This window comes from Sciurus carolinensis, chromosome 2, assembly GCF_902686445.1.
Source record: "Sciurus carolinensis chromosome 2, mSciCar1.2, whole genome shotgun sequence".
Classification (NCBI taxonomy): domain Eukaryota; kingdom Metazoa; phylum Chordata; class Mammalia; order Rodentia; family Sciuridae; genus Sciurus; species Sciurus carolinensis.
In genome coordinates this window covers 194,759,122-194,777,138 of record NC_062214.1, presented here as the reverse complement: position 1 = coordinate 194,777,138, position 18,017 = coordinate 194,759,122, and the positions used below count along the sequence as shown (strand labels likewise).

The 18,017-nt window shown below is 57.6% G+C and overlaps 1 protein-coding gene across 5 annotated transcripts in view; it reads right to left on the bottom strand.

Annotated features, from left to right (window-relative positions):
* Positions 1 to 18,017, bottom strand: part of Hhipl1 (HHIP like 1) — a 30,489-nt gene that overhangs the window by 1,279 nt on the left and 11,193 nt on the right. For 3 of the 5 annotated variants that reach the window (XM_047541632.1, XM_047541635.1, XM_047541633.1), the window contains exons 4-9: positions 17,352 to 17,680; positions 16,785 to 16,911; positions 14,426 to 14,571; positions 11,608 to 11,689; positions 7,819 to 7,901; positions 3 to 5,663 (exon numbers count right to left, since the gene is read on the bottom strand). In XM_047541632.1, the coding sequence (XP_047397588.1) occupies positions 5,149 to 5,663; positions 7,819 to 7,901; positions 11,608 to 11,689; positions 14,426 to 14,571; positions 16,785 to 16,911; positions 17,352 to 17,680 (1,282 nt within the window). In that variant the 3' untranslated portion in view covers positions 3 to 5,148. Of the gene's footprint in view, positions 1 to 2; positions 5,664 to 7,818; positions 7,902 to 10,255; positions 10,346 to 11,607; positions 11,690 to 14,425; positions 14,572 to 16,784; positions 16,912 to 17,351; positions 17,681 to 18,017 lie in introns of those variants that run through there. The other 2 variants (XR_007107258.1, XM_047541634.1) reach the window with 2 other exon arrangements.

Below are 18,017 nucleotides of genomic sequence, written 5' to 3'. Positions count from 1 at the left end.
AAAAGAAAAGGACGTGACACTTTTGGTAACTAGAGTTCCTGGCACCGGGCCCTGATTTACAAAAAGTACCAAACAGGCTGTGAGGAGTCCCCTTTGCATTGCTTTGTGCCTCTGGAGCCTGCACAGTGGTTTCTTGAGGACAGGCCCAGATCTCTGGGCACGGACTGGGGCCCCGTGTGAGGAAGGCATAGAGCAGCATGTGGGCACAATTACCCGCTGAGCCTGTTCACCCAGGGTTAAGGACAGGGGTGGTGTTCACACTCTGTGGAGCGTCAGGCAACATCAGTGACCTCTGGCTCAGCCTGACCGGGGCTCACCCCCCGCATTTTTGTCTGCGTAGAACCCCCTTCCTGCCACTGGGTGGACAACAGACTCGCCTATCCAAGGCACCACATCTACTCTGCCTTGTCACCCTCTCTTTTGATGTCATCAGGTGGTGTGACATGGTCACACACAGAGGCCCCAGGTCTGAAGCTCTTTTTCCTGAGCAGGCAACACGGTCAGATGCAACAGAAGGTGCTACGGAACCATAGGACCACCACCTACCCCTTCACAGGGGTGGTCTAGACTAATACCATCCAATATAGTAGCCACATGTGGCTATAAAGCACTTGAAAGGTGGCTAGTCCAAATTGGGATTGGCTGTGTGTGTAAAATACACACAGATTTCATAATTAAATGCCCAGAAAGCTTTTAAAAGGTCATTGATATTTTTATATTGATTACCCATTAAAATGATAGTATTTTGAATGTTGCTTCAATGAAATGTTATTAATTTCACCTGTGTCTTCTGACTTTTTAATATGGTTACTAGAAAACTTTTGGTTGCCCCTGTGGCTCACATTATGCTTTACTGGAAGGCACAAGCAACACACTGATTCTCAAAGTCTGGCCCCTAGGCATCACCCAGGAACTTGTTAGAACTGCACGCCCTCAGCCCTTCCCCGACCTGGAACTGTGTTGGCACCCAGCCACCTGTGTTTCAAGCAGCCCTGCAGGGGAAACAAACCACCAGTGTAGACCTGCCATAAAGGGAGTGGTTTCCCAGCGGGAACCTCTGGAGGAGATGCAGCAGGGTGGCTCTGAAGTGGCTGCCCTACTTGGGTGCCTCTCAGGCAGAGGGGCAGGAGCCCAGGGAAGGAGGAGGACCAGACCCTGGGAGAGCCAGCCTCCATTCAAAACTGCCCTGGAAGTCCTGGAGGCCAGTTACATAACCACTCTGGGATGGAAAAGGGGATCGTGATGTTGGGATGGCCTGAGGGACCGCTGTCAAGGTGAAATGAGCCAACATGCTTGAGGCATATGGCTGCAGCCAGTGCTTCATAAGAGCTAGTCCTCAGCAGGGGAGGGAGAGTAAGCACAGACACCCCAACAGGAAGACCTGCGTTCTCCATGTCATTCTGAAGGGGCTCGTTTTCCCCCCACTTGGAGGATTTCTTCCCGTATCAGTCCAGTGCTGGTCTCTCAGGACAGTATGCCCAGCCCCACTCAGTCTTGCACAGCTGGAAGCTGCCAGCGTAGATACCACCAGCCTGGACCAGAGCTTTCTATCCAGGAAGCCACCGGGAATGTGCCGGGCACATTTGCAATGTTACCACTTTTTTTTGTTTTGTTTTGTTTTTTGGTACAGTAATCCTGCTAATAATGTCTGTTTTCCAGGAGGCTCAGAGAGGTTAAGTGACTGCCCTAAGGTCACACAGGCCAAACATTTGCAAGGTATAAACGCAGGGGTACCTTGGGGAAGTTGGAGACACATTCCCTTGACTAGGCTTCAGCCATTCACATGGCTGTTGAAGCCATGGACAGAGGGCTTTTCCTACTGTCAGAGGAAGAGTGGCCATCCGAGGCCCTGACCCAGCTGGGTGCAGATGGGCGCAGGTGGACAAAGTGCAAGCGAGGCTCAGGAGGGGCCCGAAGCGGCGTTACCGCAGGCCGACGCTCTGGCACGGTCCTGGATGCTGAGTTCCACTGCAGCACACGGCAGCATTGGCCCCGAGCGTCCAACACAGAGCAGTGTGGGACACTGGGCAGGGGCAGCCTCTCTCGAGGAGCCTGAGCAGGGCTGCTGACAGGAGGCCACATTGGGGTGGGGTGCTAAGGATGGAAACTGGTAGGGAGAGGGGGAGCCGTGTGCCCTGAAAGACCCCAAGGAAGACAGACATGCCCAAGGCCAAAGTCCTGAACTCCGCTCCACAGCAGGTCGTGTCCCCTGGACTGGTGTTCTTATCTGCAAGTCCACAGGGCCCAGAGGGGGGATGGCTGGAATTTAATGCCCCAAAGAGCACAGCAGGATAGCCACAGCTGGGGCTCCAGGGTGGACTGCCTGCATTCAAATTTGGCTAATGACTGTGTTACATTCAGCAAGAAATAACCTCTCTGGACCCGAGTTTCTACACCTGTAAGGTGCTGGGAGGCGTGATCACGGCACCTGCGCTGACTGCTACTTGATGTTGAAGGAGTGACTGAACCGCACACCTTGGAGAGCAGCTCCTGGCACGCGGCGTCAGCCATCCCCCATCACCACTCAAGGAAGAGCGGGCCCGCCAACCTCCTTCTCAGGAGGACGGTGGCACGTGGCCCCTGGGCAGAGGGGCACACAGGGGTGCCATCAACTGCTGCCCAGCCAGGCCGCAGCCACCCTGGCCTGTCATACCCCTCTCTGCAGACGCAGTGGCATCTGAGCCCTGCAGCAAGCTCTGCAGCCCATCTGGCCTCAGCCGAGTCTTGGTCTCTCTTCCCCCCGCCACGCACCCTCTGCTAAGGTATGTAATCTCCACGCGCCTCGGTTTCCCCTCACGTGACAAAGGGAGAAGAAGATGGTGTCCTGAGGATGAGGTAAGCCCTGCTGTGCCGTCCCTGTAACCAGGCCCGGCTCACGGGCCCCACTCCACAGCAGGGCGAATGGCAGCCCCACACAGAGACAGCTCAACAGGGTCAGACGAGACCTAAGGTCCTGAGTCCTCGCCAACCCCACTTAGCACAGAGGTATGAAGAGTCCAAGAGGGTGACAAGAGGAAAATTCTGAGGTCCTACATTAAATTAATAAGGGCAGGAAGATGGACTCGAGAGGAGACAGGAAGTGAGTCAGTAAACCATCCGGGAGTGTGGCTCTGACCCCAGTCTCTGAACGCCAGGATCCCCTCAGTCAATGAGGAGAGAACTTTCTCTACTGTTAGTCTCCACCAATCCCGACTTACCAGGCACGTGTGCCTAATGGACCGACCACCAAGGCCCACCCACCCGCTTACCCCCCTTAACGGCCAACAGAAGCTCAGTGTTCACACCTCTGCCGCTCCTGGGTGCATTACCAGAACACTCCCTCCCAGGGCAGCGACAGCCTCTACCCAGCCTTGCCGCCACGGCGCACACCTGCCCTGGGCCTGGTCTTTCCTCTTTCTGTCCTTCATCTCTGTAACAGCTCATTAGCCCTTTCACTCCAGAGAACTCCTGACCTCAGAGTTGCAGCTTGGGTGGACACAAGGTTCACACCTGTAGACCCAGCAACTTGGGAAGCTGAGGAAGGAGGATTGCAAGTTCAAGGCCAGCCTCTGCAACTCAGCAAGACCCTGCCTCAAAATAAAAATGTTTTTAAAAAGGCTGGGGATGCAACTCAATTCTAGAGTACTTGCTGAGCAGGGACAAGGTCCTGGGGTCAGTCCCCAGCAACACTCTCACACACACGTTTTGGTTCCTCTGCAGCCCAGTTCTACCTAAGCTTCAATGGGCAGCCACAGTTGCTGCCAGCCCTGTGCCTGTGCCAGTTCCTCAGCTGGCACACCACCCCAGGGCCTGCTTAACGTAAAACTGGGTGCAGATAGGGCCTCTTCTCTGGCGCCACTGCCTCACACAAGGATGGGTTGGAGTGTGTCACCCAGACCCCTCACCACTACCCCCAACATGGGCCACATCTTGTCCTAACGACTCATCTGCTTTTATCCCCCCACCCTAGAGCCCCCTCAGAGACAGAGCCCCAAGTCCTTAGCTCCCCTCCGTAGACCTAGCGCAGCACAGAGCTGAAGCCCTCAGTGGGCAAGGGAACAGCCTGTGCAGGAAGAGGAAGGTGGCCAGCCACCCCCTGCCTCTGCCCCTCACTCTGCACCCGAGCTCCTGGGCAGTCAGGATCAGAGAAGAGGCTAAAGGGGGCTCTGCAAACGGTCACATTGTTGGCATAGCCCTGATGACAAACTCTGGGCAGTCTCACTGGTCCCTGGGTGGGGCTTAAGAAAGCAGTTCCCTGGGGTTTCCGAGCAGGGGTGGGGATGGAGATGACAGAGGAGCCTGATGGTCCCGAGGACCCTGTAGGAAGTAGAGCAGGCCCACCCACTCACTGGGGCCCAGGTGCTTGGAGAGGCTGGGGGGTGGTGGACTCTGTCCCAGGAGCAGGAGAAGATCTGGCTTCAGGGCTGGAGGAGGACAGGAACTTTCCTCAGAACACCTGCAGGCAGTCAGCATGACAGTGAGGTGGGGATGACCAGGGGACTTCTCCAGCTCCAGGCCTCAGAGGTCCTCCAGTGCCCCCTGGCCAGCCATTTCCTGAGATGGGTACTCACTTCCTCCTAGGCAGGCCGACCCTCTCATGGGCTGTCGTGGCCACAGGACACCCTGGATCTGTCCATCTGAGCAGCTTCTTTTTGCCCCATAGGATGCATCCTGTTCTCCCCAGTGCCTTGGGCTGCTGGGCCACCAGGCCACGCTCTCTGGACCACATTCCTTGGTCCCGGCTTCAGCTGGTCTGGCACCTTCTGCAGCTGCACTTCACGGGGCAGGTCCTCTTCCTCAGTCTTCCAGTTGGGCCTCCATTAATGCAGTCAGAGACCTTATCTGCCCTTGAAGGATGGCTGTCCTCTGTCCTCAGGGCTAGCTGGAGTTCCTGAAGTGAAGAAGAGCTCTTCTTGACCCAGGACCACACACTGGCAGAGACCATGCTGTTCCAACACAGCAGCATTAGGCGGCAGAAGACACATGGCCAGGGACACATGGCCAGGCCAGAGGGCCTGTGTGTCCGACAGGACAGCTATGCGGATAGGCCACCTCTTAGGCCACACTCACTCCACCTGCCACCATTAGATGGCATAACCACACGCACCCTGGGCTGCCTGCCGGGCTCCACGCAAGATGGAAAGGCCAGGCCGGGTAGCCGAGGCTCGGCTATGAGTTGGGGTCTTCGTGGCTGCACACGACGCCGGCATCCTCCTGGTGCCCGCAGTTGTGCGTGCCCACACCGGCGTGCGCGCACTCGAGCAGGCTGCGCTCGCTGCCCACGCAGCGCACGTCGTCCAGCAGGATGGGCAGTGTGCGGCCCTCGCCAAACTCCGCCCGCTTTACAGCGCGCACTGCATGCGCGAAGCCTAGCTGGCGACACACAACCGAGGCGGCCTTGGTATCCCAGGCGTCGTCGCACACGGTGCCCCAGCGTCCCTCCGCGAACACCTCCACACGTCCTCTGCCGGGGCTCAGTCCTGCGGGTCGCACCAGGCGCACTGCGCCATTGGAGGGCGCCGGCTCCGCGGTGTTCGGTCGCCCCCGTCGCCGTCCTCCGCCCCTCCTGCCCCCTGGCCGCCGGGTGGGCCGGGCTGGCCGCAGGGTGGGGCGGGTCCTGCGGGGCGCCTTGGTGGGCGCGCGCGCTGTGGGCCGCGGGGTGCTCTCTGGTGTCCGGATGAACTCTGAGCAGAGGAAGGGCACACAGTCAGAAGGGCCCCAGCCAGCCTCATCTCCCACCCGGCTGCCTCCAGCCTGCAAGACGGTGAACCCAGGGAAGGATGTCCTCTTCTGTCCCCCACTCAGATCCCGACCATAGGACGCTTCTGAAGGCACCAGGGTCGCTTCCTGGGTCATCCTAGCCCCATAGGGTGCTAGATGCTTCGTCAGCCATTCAGCAGCCAATCCTGGGAGCTGTTTTGTGATGGTCTGCCACTGGGTCTCCCCACCCCAGCCCTGCCCTCCTGCAGGTACCCACGTGGGAACCTCTGAGCTGGCGGGAGGGTGGGGGTTCCTAAGAGCAAGGACCCTTGTTGCTTCCAGTCCTCGTTTATAGGATGGGGAAGCTGAAGCCACCAATGGGCATAAACTTCTGAGGGTCTAAAGCCGTGGTGGCCAGCAGGATGGGAACTGGAGCCACACAGGACCCTCTGATCAGGCTGAATCTCTCCTCCAGGTGCCTATGGCTGCTGGCCTGTCACTGTCACAGAAGGCTGGCCGGGCGCTCTCGGTGAGTGGCTGGGCTCACACAGATCAGACCCGGGGTAGAGGGGTCAGAGCAGGAACATCCACTCCATCACAGGGCCTGGACCTGATAGGTCTTTGAGGGACTGAGGTGGGTGATTCTCTTTATCCCTAAAGGACGTGAGACATATTTGGCCCAGGATGGCTGCAGGAATAAACCTCAGTGTACATCAGACACTGTGCTCTGTTTCGCCCTACCCCCTGCAGGGGCAGAGCCAGGCAGTGGGCACTGCCCTCTGTGACAGCCGGCTGAACACCAGACTAATAGTTACTACGGGGCGGGGGATCGGGGCCACCAGGGTAAGTCCCTTTGACCCTTTAATCCCCATCCCACTTCAGTTAGTCCCACAGCGAAATCCGCTGGGGGGAGGGGCAGTGCTGAGAAAGTGCCTCTCCAAACAAGGACAAGTGCAGGCCCCAGGCCCCAAGGACCATGACCTGAGCAAGGTGCTCTGCTCCGGGTCTGCGCCACCCACTCCTCTCTTTGAGGCTCTTGCCACTCCGTCTAGATTCTCCCCAATCCCGCCACCCCCTTGGCGCCCCTCTCTTTTCCCTCCAGGTCCCCCTATCCCTAAGGCCTGTCCCATACTGCCCTGAGCAGGTCCCCACAGGATCTGAAACACACTCTGTGCTGGACTCTAAACGACTTCTGTCTGTCCTAGCCAGGACAGGACCTGGTCTGACTTCCTTCTGTGGTCAGCACCCAGCACGGAGTGGGTGACTGACAGAGTGCCAGAAATGGCTGAAGGAGTGAATGACAAACCTGCCAAGGTCCAGGTCAACTGCAGCTGGAACCCCTGGGCTCCTCCCTCCCGCAGCCTCCTCTGCTCCAGGCACCGCCACCTGCCGGGCTGCCCTGCCCTGCTTACTGCCCGCCCACCCGGCCTGCCCTGGCACCCTGCTGGCAGCTCCTGGTCTGCTGATAGTCCCTTTGGTGGCAGAGCAGTCCTTGTAATTTTGAATCAGTTGCCAACACTTTCAAATTTTAATCTGAGAAGGCAAGGAGTGGGCCTGCTCACCATATTCCACGGCAGTGCCCGCAGAGCACGTGGCCGCAAGGCCAGGTGGATGGCTGGCTGGCTGGCCAGGCGGATTTCCTGCTTCTCCTGGGCAGTGGCACGCCCTTTCACAGAGCCTGACTCTCAGTCCTTCACCACCTCTCCTGGCCCTCAAGCACCAGTCAAAATGGAACCAGCTCAGAAAGCCCAGCCTGAATGTCCCGCCCCCAGTGACTTCATCCGTTCTGCCCTGCTCACACACAGGTGTCCTTCTCTGTGTCCTTCTGGTGGACTCTGAGCATACCCTGCCTGGCACAGCTATGCCCTGCTGTGCCCTTCCTGAGGCCCGCAGCCCCTTGGCACCACCTACCTGTAGTCTGGGGCCTGGTCTAAGGAGTGGCCAGTCCAGCAGACCCACTTTAAAGCCCCTCCCACTTTAACTGAGTGTCTGAAGTGTGCCAGGCAAGCTGCTAGGCACAGGGGCCAAGGAAGGACCTCTAGATCCCACCGAGGGCCCCCAACATCTGCCTTGGGGGTCCACAGGGTGCAGGCTGCAGAGCTCCCCTCCCCCACAGTGAACGCGTCAGTGGGCACTTACTTTCTTTGGGCACAAAGGGGATGAGGCGGCTCCTCACCTTCACGTGGGCAGGATGGATCTGACACTTGCCGGGTGGTGCCCGTCTGCCAACGACACACAGGAGGTCATGAGGTCCCACCCTGGTAACTCACCTTGAGCATGTCCACCTGATACCAGCCCTTCTCATGTGGAGGCAGGGAGGCAAGGGCCATGAAGGTGTGGACAGGAACAGCAGTGACTGGTGGCCAGTTATTGAGCACCTACTGTGTGCCCTGCAGCACTCTGGTACCCTCCAGGCCCCCAGGGTTCTAAGGGCCCAGCCCCAGGACACCAGCGCTAAGGCAGCCCACTGGTGCCTGCCCATTCTCTATCTGCAGAGCACTAGGTGATGCCCGAGGCTCCCTCTGCACCTCTCTGGAGTCAGAGGGTGGGCTCCACGCCTCATCCTCCACTGGGGAAATGCCAGTCTTTCTCCTCCCCACCATGCCAGTCTGACACCTGAAACTTTTCTTGCACCTTACCCTGGCCCTTCAACCCCTAGTCTTTGAGGATGGGCTCTCCAGCCTCTGCTTCCTGGATGTCTGGTGATGCCCAGCCTGCCCGGGAACCTGGGAAAGGTCAAGGCTAAAGGCTACGGCAGGGAGGAGGTGGGAAGCAAGCCTGCGTGGGAGCCCAGGGCCTGGGCTGGGGAGAACTGCAAGGGAACTGTGTGCCAGGTTGCCAGGGTATGAACTGGGCTCCTTTTACATCCTTCAGGGGCACAAGGAAGGAACGGAATTCCATTTTAATTAGTTTTTGGCTGTTGATCTGTGATTCTTTGAATGGTACCGACCCTGTATTCTTTGAAGGGTACCGACCCTGTTCCCAGAGTGCCCCACGTGGGCCGAGGACTTCAATAGGGTCCCGTCAGCACGGGGTGGGAAGCAGCCACGTGAGAGGCCTCCAGACAGGCTGGGCACAAGGCCATGGGCCTGCTCCCCCAGGGCTGAAGAAACGTAGCTAGGCATACACGCTTCTCTTTGCTTCTCTTCTGGAAGCTGGAGGAGCGGCCAGGCTTCCCTCCAGGTTGTGTCCATGTGCTTCAGTCAGACCCAGCTGGGGTTTTGTTCCTTGAGGAAATTATATTTTAAATCTGTTATGCAAAAGGATAGGCGATAAGCCCCCAAATGCCACAATTGTTATGTTTGGGCGTGAGAGGTGACATGACCCCACCCCTCCACTCCTGGTTCTTCATTTTCCAAATGTTCAGTGCCGGACCCCTCTGGAGTCTGTGTGGAAATACATTTAGCCAGCCGGGAGTACACCTGTAATCTCAGCAACTCAGGAGGCTGAGGCAGGAGGATTCCGAGTTCGAGGCCAGCCTGGGCAACTTAGCAAAAATAAAAAGGGCTGGAAATGTAGCCAAGTGGTAGAGACCCCAGGGTTCAATCCCCAAAACCAAACAACAACCGCAACAAAATATTTATTCCAAAAGAGAAAAATGAAAGGGAGGAGAGTCAGGGAGGAAGAGAGGAGTCTACCCCTCTGGGCTCCTCCTGACCCTTGGACCTTGAGCTGGAGAAGCTACTGGTCTCATCAGGTTCACTCTCTCTCCACTCAGTGACAATGAGCCAAGAATGAGAGGGTGTTGCAAAAACCAGAGGAGATGATGCCTTCTAGGCAACATCTGGCAAGAATTAGACACTCAATATATGTGACATTCCCTTAGAGAAGCATTCTGTTAAAAAATATTGGAATTGACCTCAAATTCCAAGGAGCTGGTAAGGCAATTATGGCTCAGTGACTCAGCAGAAAATGACCAGCCATTAAAACCATCTTTTTGAGGGTGATGTTGCAACGTGGAAAGGTTTACACAAAATAGGGAGCAAATGAATGAAGAATGTAAAGTTTGCTTGTGTCCAAAGGTGGGGACCTAAATCCTGGCACCACCAGTCGGATATGACCTCAGGGAAATGAGAACTGAGGAGGGAGGGAGGAGGATTGCTGTTTTTCTTGATATAAAAAAAAATAATAATGTCATTAAATAATATATTTGTGAGACAATGTCACAGACCAGAGACCAGAAGCTAAGGAAACAAGATGACTAAATGGAATTCAGGATCCTGGAGAAGATCCTGGAATCAAAAATGGACATGAGTGAACAACTGGAAATATCCTTTAAAAAGTCCGTAGAGTTGAACTAGTGGTGATGTGCCAAGGCGGCTCAGTAATGGCATATATGTTCATGTTCAAGGACCCGGTAAGATGCAGAAGGGTGCACTGTGCCAGGAGCACACAGGAAACTTTGCAACTTCTTTATAAATCTAAAAGGACTCCAAGTTTTAAAAAATAATGTTTAGGTGCACTGGGTGTTTCGAGACTTTTCCATACCTAGTATGTCCCAAAGTTTAGGGTAACTAGACACATCAGGGTTCCCCCAGGCTCTGCCAAACACCAGCAGATTCTTGGAGCGCAGCCTTGGGCTTTGCGGGGAGCGGGTGAGCTTGCATGGTGTCACTCCAGGTGCTCAATGGAAGGACCAGCAGGGAGGCCGGGGAGAGGCAGAAGTCTAAGGGCGGAGAAGCAGCTTCAGAGAGACAAGGGTTCATTCACTTAGCAAAGGTGCCCAGGTCTGGGGCTGGGTTGTGGCTCAAGGGCGGAGCGCTTGCCTAGCAGGTGTGAGGCACTGCCTTCGATTCTCAGCACCGCACAGAAATAAATAAAACAAAGGTCCATCCACAACTAAAACAAAATTTTTTTAAATGCCCAAGTCCTTGCTCTGTGCCATTCCTGGGGCCTGAACTGACTTTCAGGGGTGAAAAGATACATCCAGTCCTGGAGACTCCCAGACAGACAGGTGGGAGACAGTCCTGGAGTGACACAAGGTGAGGAAGACTAGATGCGGCTTTGGGGGACAAGTAGGCTGGGGCTGCCTGGAGGCAGTGAGGCCCAGGGCCTGTGGACAGCACAGTGAAGCCACGAGGTCAGGGTAGGGCTTTCAAGCCAGTCACTGGACCCAGCTCCAGGTCTTGCCACTCTGGGTCTCTGGCACATACATGACTTTAAATCCTTGTGCTCATTTCTGCCCCATAAGATGGGCAGTTGAAGCCAGGTGTGGTGGCCCACGACTGTAATCCCAGCACTTGGGAGGCTGAGGCAGGAGGATCACAAGCTAGAGGCCAGCCTCAGCAACTTAGTGAAAACCTATCTCAAAATAAATATAGAAATTAAAAAAGGGTTGGGGGTAAAGCTCAGTGATAGAGCATCCCTGGGTTCCCCCAGTATCACAGGGGGGAAAAACAGTGGAGAATCACCTAGAAGTGAAGCAGATAGAGATGGAGATGGAATGGGGTGGTCAGGGAGGGATTTGAAGAACCCCAGCAAGTTCTAGCTGGTAGCTCCAGGAGAAAAGCCAGGGTCAGATCGGGACAAGGAGGTCAGGGGGAGGCATCTCAGAGGCCAGTTGGAGGCTGGAGAGTGCTGGGGATGGAGCAGCCTGGGAAACAAGGAATGAGGGGCATGCCAGACAGGAGAAAAGACACAGGGGAGGGGTCGGGCAAGGTCGCTACACTCACGGGCCCCAAACCTGATCCCCTACTCCCCACAACCTGCAGAGAGCTGCACCCAGACGAGCAGACCCCATTTTGAATCCTGGACCTGCACCTCCTGAGTGGTTTGAGCTTGATTAGTCACTTCTCTCTAGGCCTCAGTTTCTTCATCTGAAAAATGGGGATATGAATTCTCCCCGCGTTGGGAGTGGGGGAAGGTCAGAGAAGCGAGCACTTCCGTCAGACGGTAGGAGCTCAGTTGGCATCTTGTGCAGAGACTCACCTGGAAGGGTCGATGACTTTGTAGATGACCCCGCGGGCAGCTGTAGCACTTGGCACGCCCGTGGACATGAAGTACAGCTCCCCTTTGGACAGAAGGAGGTGACAGGTGAGCAGACAACCTAGGACGCTGTCGGGCCAGCCCTGCCTCTGCCCCCAGCGGCACTCAGGTGGGGACTGACCCTACCTCAGCAGGCCTTGAGGGCAGCCTCGTGGTCAGCCCCCAGAACCGGGAACTGAGGCTGGGAGAGGCGTCCAGGCACGCCCCTGGGCCTCTACCGCCATCGGTCACCCGCTCCTGCTCAGATCTCTGCTCCTGCTCCTTCCTGGTGGCTTGCCCCACCCCTGGCCCTGGCTGACTTGAAGCCCGATACCACACACCTCTGGGCATGGACGGAGCCCTGGCACAGATCCCCACAGATGGCCTCCCAGGGACCTGCGGGCCTATGTGGCCTTGCGAGCCCAGCCTCCCCATCTTTAAATGGCAAGCTCACAGGTCTCCCGAGGAGAGCAGAGCCAGAACTCGATATTAGTGTCCCTGTTGTCAGCTGCAGAGTCCTGGGAGCAGGCCGTCCTGGGCAGGGTGGAAAGCACTGGTCAGGAGTCTAGCGTGCGCCCAGCCCGGCCACTTGGAAGCCCTCTGTCTGGCAACTCCGTGATGGCCCCATCCTGGCCTTCCCCTCCAGCTCTCGGGGCCGTGAAAAGGTACAGGTCTGAGCACCTGGTGCTGGTCTCGCTCTCAGGTGACATTCGTCCTCAGTGTTCCCTGACCGTCCTACCTTCGTCCCTGCAGCCAGACCCACCTGTGCCCAGGAGATGGGCCTCATTATTCCCTCTTACAAATGAGGAGACAGGCTCAGAGAGGTCAAAGTCGCTCAGACCCAGCATGCAGCAGTCTGCTGTCCCAACCCCACACCAGTGTGGGACCCGCCATGGCTGGGAACCCTGGCACAAGCTGCACACGGCCCAACGTGACAATTCAGTCACACTAAGACCTCTGTCCTTGTGGAAGCACAGCAGAGAGCTCCTCCAGGGCTCGGGGCAGGAGGGGAAGGGGCACCCCGAGGAGAGGCTGAGACAGACTTAGAGGAAAGCGTGTCCCTGGAGACAGGGACAGTCAGGGAGGGTGCACAGGGGTGGGGTCAGAAGGAAGGGGCAGGAATCCCTGGGGATCCTGCAAAGGGAAGACTCTTGAGGGCCACCTGTGTAAGGGCTGGCCCCAGCTGCGATGGGCAGGGGGTGCTGAGCAGGACGCTGTCTGCGTGATGCCCCCTTGCAGGAGCAATGGCCCACCAGGGAGGTGGGGACAAGGGACAGAGCTCCTCTCACAGATGATGCCCCTGCAGGAACAGGTTGCCCCGGCAGGATGGCCCTTCAGAGTCCTTAAGGGAAGCCATGGACATGCAGTGTAGTCTCATGCCTTCCGCCCCCTCTGGCCCCTTTCTGGACAGAGACTCAGGAGCAGCACTGTCCCTCTCTCTGCACAGCCCTCACAATGACACTTGGACCTGTGCAGGTGGGGGTTCCCCACATGCCGTCCCCTCCCCTGGCCTGAATGTCCCTCCTCGTCTTCACCTGGCTGACCAACCTAAGACCCTGCTCTCCCCACAGTGCCCACCCCCATTACTGGGTGTGAAGAGTCAGTTCAGTTTCCCCGTGTGTAAGTGACAGGGCTGGACCAGGCAGACTCCAGAGCTGTGAGCGGGGTCCCCGTACGGTGTGTACACAGGGACCCCTCTCATGCTTCCAAGGCCAGCTAGGACCACACTGCTCTCTTGATATCTGCAGTATGGACTGTCCCTGGAGGCCACTGGGCCAGCAGGCATCCTTGATTGTAACTGTCAAGCGTCAGGAGAACTGGAGGGAGCAAGCAGAGCTGGGAGCTGGGAGCCTCTGGCTGGCCCTGGACCTAGAGCTGCCCCTAGGCTCCTGGCTCTTGGGCGCCTCCTCCTGGGTTCTATCTCTGAGGGCTGCGGGAGGGCCCCAGGGGACTGTACCTTCCCCCGGGCCTTGTGTCTGTGGGTGAGGGAGGTGGGGAGGGAGAGGCCCTGGCTTCTAAAATACGTTAACCCCCTACTGACCAAAAGAAAGGGTTTTCAGGGGCCCAGGGGCCTCCAGGGGCTGGGGCTGCCCTATTGGAAATTCAGATTCAATGGGGGAGTGGAGGAGGTGGGTTCAACAAAGGTTTCCCAGACTCCCTGGGGACTCTGGCACTGGGCCCTGCAGGGGACACACCTCCAAAGCACTCCCCCTCCCCAGTGGTGTTGCCTAGAAACCCCTACAAAGCATCCACCAGGGCCTGCTGGGGGCCCCTGGTCTTTTGTTGTGGAATAGTCAGGGGTCCAAGCACAAAGGCAGGAGACGGGAGCAGGATCCAGTCTCCATGGCCCTTGTTCTTCCCTTCCCCCTCTGGCTTTCCCTGCATTGAAAACACAAGAGCCTGGATGTGGGACCAGCTAACACACGGCTGTGCTGCTCCAATGTGGCCTCACTGACGGGTCCAAATACATTTGCCATGGAGAGCCAAGAGCTGCAGGTCCCTGGGAGACACTCTTCCTCCACCTGCCTACATTTCCACACTCCAGATCCTTCCTGCAGACCCTGACCCCATCATCGCTAGCCTCCCAGCAACCCTGCCCCATGGGAGCAGGGAAGAGGGATGAGAAGGTGGAAGCTCAGAGAGGTGACTTGCCCAAAGGGACCGAATGCCTCCCTCCCCTGCAGGCAGGTCATTTCAGGCCGAGACTCCGCCCCTCACATTAGAGCCAGGACCCCAGTCCCAGCGCAGGCAGCCTGGATGGCGAGGCCTCCCAAACACCCACCAGCCTCGTCCTCTGCGAAGGAGATGACGTGTGGGTAGTAGTTGTTGATGAGGCCTGGGAACGCGCAGGTCTGGCCGCGGCCCATGCAGATCTCACTGTACCGCCACTGGCCTGTTCCAGGATTTTCTCGGAGGGACATCAGACGCCTGCAGAGGACGATGAGCTGTGAGCGGCGAGGTCATGCCTGGCATGGTGCACAGGAAAGCCTCACACCACCCACCCAGTCATCGCCCACCTGTCCATCATCCATCGGCCCATCCAGCCATCCGTCCTCCTATCTGCTCACCCATGCAGTCCTCCATCGAGCCTCCACCCATCCATCCACCATCCATCCATATGTCCTCTTATCTACTCATCCCTCCATCTATCCAGCACCCATCCATCCTTCTGTCCTCTTATCTACTCATCCATGCACCCAGGACCAAATGTAATTTGTGGGATCCAGTGCAAAATTCATGTAGGGTCCCTTGTCCAAAACTTGTGAAGAATTTCAGGAGGGTGATGAGAGAGCAGTGAGCACAGTGTGGGCCCTTGCACGCATGGCACCATGTGGCTGCACAGGTATGTGTCTGTGAAGCGGGCTGGGTGTGGTCTTCACTGGCATCCACCAGAGAGACCCTGGGGTGAACAAGATCAGCTGGGTTCCTGCCCATCAGTTCAGTGCAGTCCCTGGCCAGATGAAGGCACAGTGTTTCTGAGAACTTATGTCCACCAAAGCTGCCTCCAAGGGTGTATGCATCCTTTGGCACTGCCTGCACTTCAGATAGCTGGCACTTGGCCACCTTGGGAACATGCTCATCTTGTGCCAATTCCCTCTTCTGCTTCTCTGTCACCTATGCAAACTTCCAGGCCCTGCTCAGACATTGCCTCCTCTGGGAAGCCCTCCCTGACTATGCCTGCTCCTAGTACTGGACACAGGCTCTCTGAGGTTGCAATGTTACAGATCAAGGGTGTCCCTGGCTTGGGTGCAAGATGCTCTTCCTCTCAGCTGCCCTGATCCTGGCATAATGCCTGACCCAGCTGGGACTTGGGAATGTGGGCAAGATGAGTTGAATTTCTGTGGCTACGAAACTTGGGAGAGAAAGATCTGGGGACAAAAATGAAAGCTTCATCCTTTTCCAGATGGAAAGTGAGTTGCCAAGGAAGGGAGTCTCCAAGAACTGGGAGAATGATCCAGCATCGGGGCCCAGGGCTGGGTTCTTTCTCAGCTCCAGGCTGAGCACAAGGTCAGCAGCAGAAAGTCCCTGCCAGCCTCGGGCTTCTGCATCTCCTCTCCCGGGTACCTGCTCGGCTGTCCTCCCCAGGATGGGAATCCGGAGCCACCATGTGTCTGTGAGTATGTACTAACTTCCAAGTGCTGTGTATGGCCCAGTGGATTCTGTCCTTAGAACAACCTGAGACGGCGGGTACTACTGTCAACTCCTTCCTGCAGGTGAGAAAACTGAAGCACAAAGAGGCCAAGTAACTGGCTCAAGATTGACTCCAAATAAGCCGAAGGAGTTGGACCCAGGCCATCTCAGTTGCATGTTTAAGCACCAGCATGCCAGGTTAAGAATCATCCCTGGTCTGCTCTGGCTCTCAGTTTTCTCCTCTGTACAATGGGACAATAAGGTGGTCATAAGTCTCCATGAGTGCCACTGAGGACAGAGCCTGGTTCAGAGGAGGCTTAGGAGCTATGTTCGTTCCCCTTCTAAAATGCACCTTGGTGTGACTCATCCCCCCCACACCTGTTAGGTCTCAGTGGTGGGGGTGGCACTGTCCTAGAGCATGGGGATTGGGGAAGGAGGCTCCATGGGCCACAATATCAGGCCTGGACAGCAGCAGTGGTTCCCCTTCTCCTCAGCAGAGTCGCCTTGGCTGGGCCACTGCCCTCTGTGCCCTCAGTTTCCCAGCTAGCCAAGGGGGCTCGGACCAACGCCCGACGCAGTCCTGGTTGGAGTTGGCTGGGAAGGGCTCTGGGCTCCTCCCATTTAGTGCAGCGACAGGTCCCGTCTTCCCCAGGGGCAAGGTGGCCCTGGGTATAAAGGGGTTGCTGGTGCTCTGCCCTGCCTATCAAAAGAGCCTGCAGCCCAGAGCCCAGGAGTCTCAGGAGGAGGGAAAGACCAAGTGCCCCCCCTTAAGCGAACCCCATGAACCAGGCCTTCATCTTGGCCCAGTTCTCTGCCAGGGGAGCAGGGAGCTTATTTCCTCAGATATGACTCTCAACTACCCACTGAGGGGGAGACCTGTTGGCCCACATCTGATGGAGGCTCCTGTCGGGGCGTGTGTGCAACCGTATACACACTCACACACACACTTCATCATAGTCCTAGGCAGCAGAGGCCCTAACCACCAGGACTCAGGGCTGTGGGTCACCTACCCGCTCATGAAATCGCCGAAAATGTAGAGGCCGTTCAGATTGGGGTATTCGCAGCCCCGGTACACATAGCCCCCTGTGACCGACTTGCCCATCTTGTGCGGGTAGGCGAAGATCGGCAGCACATCATCTGCAGAAGGGGAAAGGGCCTGAGGTGAGCCTGGGAGGCCTGTTCACCTGCCAGGTCTGTTTCCCTGCCTGTGAAAAGGTGCCCCACCCCACAACAAGGCTGCAGGACAGGAGACATGAGGTCAGCAGGAGGCCCCCCCAATGGCAGGCGGAAGGAGGGAGGTGCTCACAGAGACCGGCCTGTGCGGTAGGAAGGGCGGATTTGCAGGGGTCCAGGGCCAGGGGGAAGCAAGAGCCAGGGAGAGCCCCAAGGGCACGGGGAGTCTCCTTCGGGGACAGATGGTCTCCATGCACAGTCCGGGTAGGGTGGGTGCGGGGACCGATCCAAAATGAAGAGGTGCCTGGGGAGGGACAAGGCGCGGGCCTTGCGGGAGTCCCTGTCGCGGCCGAGGGGAGGGTTAGGCGGCCCGGATCAGGGTCCACGGGGACGCGGGCGGTCACCGAGGGAGGCGTTGGCGCACAGCTTGCGGTCGTAGCACTCGAAACCCTCGCGGGCGCGCCAGCCATAGTTGCGGCCTCGCTCCACCAGGTCCACCTCCTCGAACTTGTTCTGGCCCACGTCGCCGCAGAAGAGGCGCCCGCGGCCGGCGCCCGACTCCGGGTCGCCGCGGTCGAAGGAGCAGCGCCACATGTTGCGCACGCCCAGGGCGTAGACCTCAGGCCGTGCGGCCGGGTCGCCCGCGAACGGGTTGTCGGGCGGGATGCCATAGGGTGCGCCGCGCTCCCTGCGGTCCACGTCGATGCGCAGCACCTTGCCCAGCAGCGCCGACCTGCGGACCGCGCGGGAGAGACCTGAGTGCCCGGGCGCACCGGGATCGCAGGCAGGGGCGGAGACTGGGCCAGGAGCGGCGCCATCCTCGCTATGCGGCTATGCCGCAGAGACCCAGGTGCAGTCCTCCCCAGCTACTGGCGGCCCGGGAACCCTGTGCATTCTTTCAACCGGGTACCAAGCCCTGTCCAGAGGATTGGAACTAAAGTCGTCTATTGCTGCACTTCGTTGCTGCAAGGAATCTTTTCGGGGAGTACAGTTATGTTCCAGTTCTACCGACGGACAGCTGAGCTCAAAAAGGGTCTGATAAGGTGCCCAGTTGCCACCCCACTAGTCAA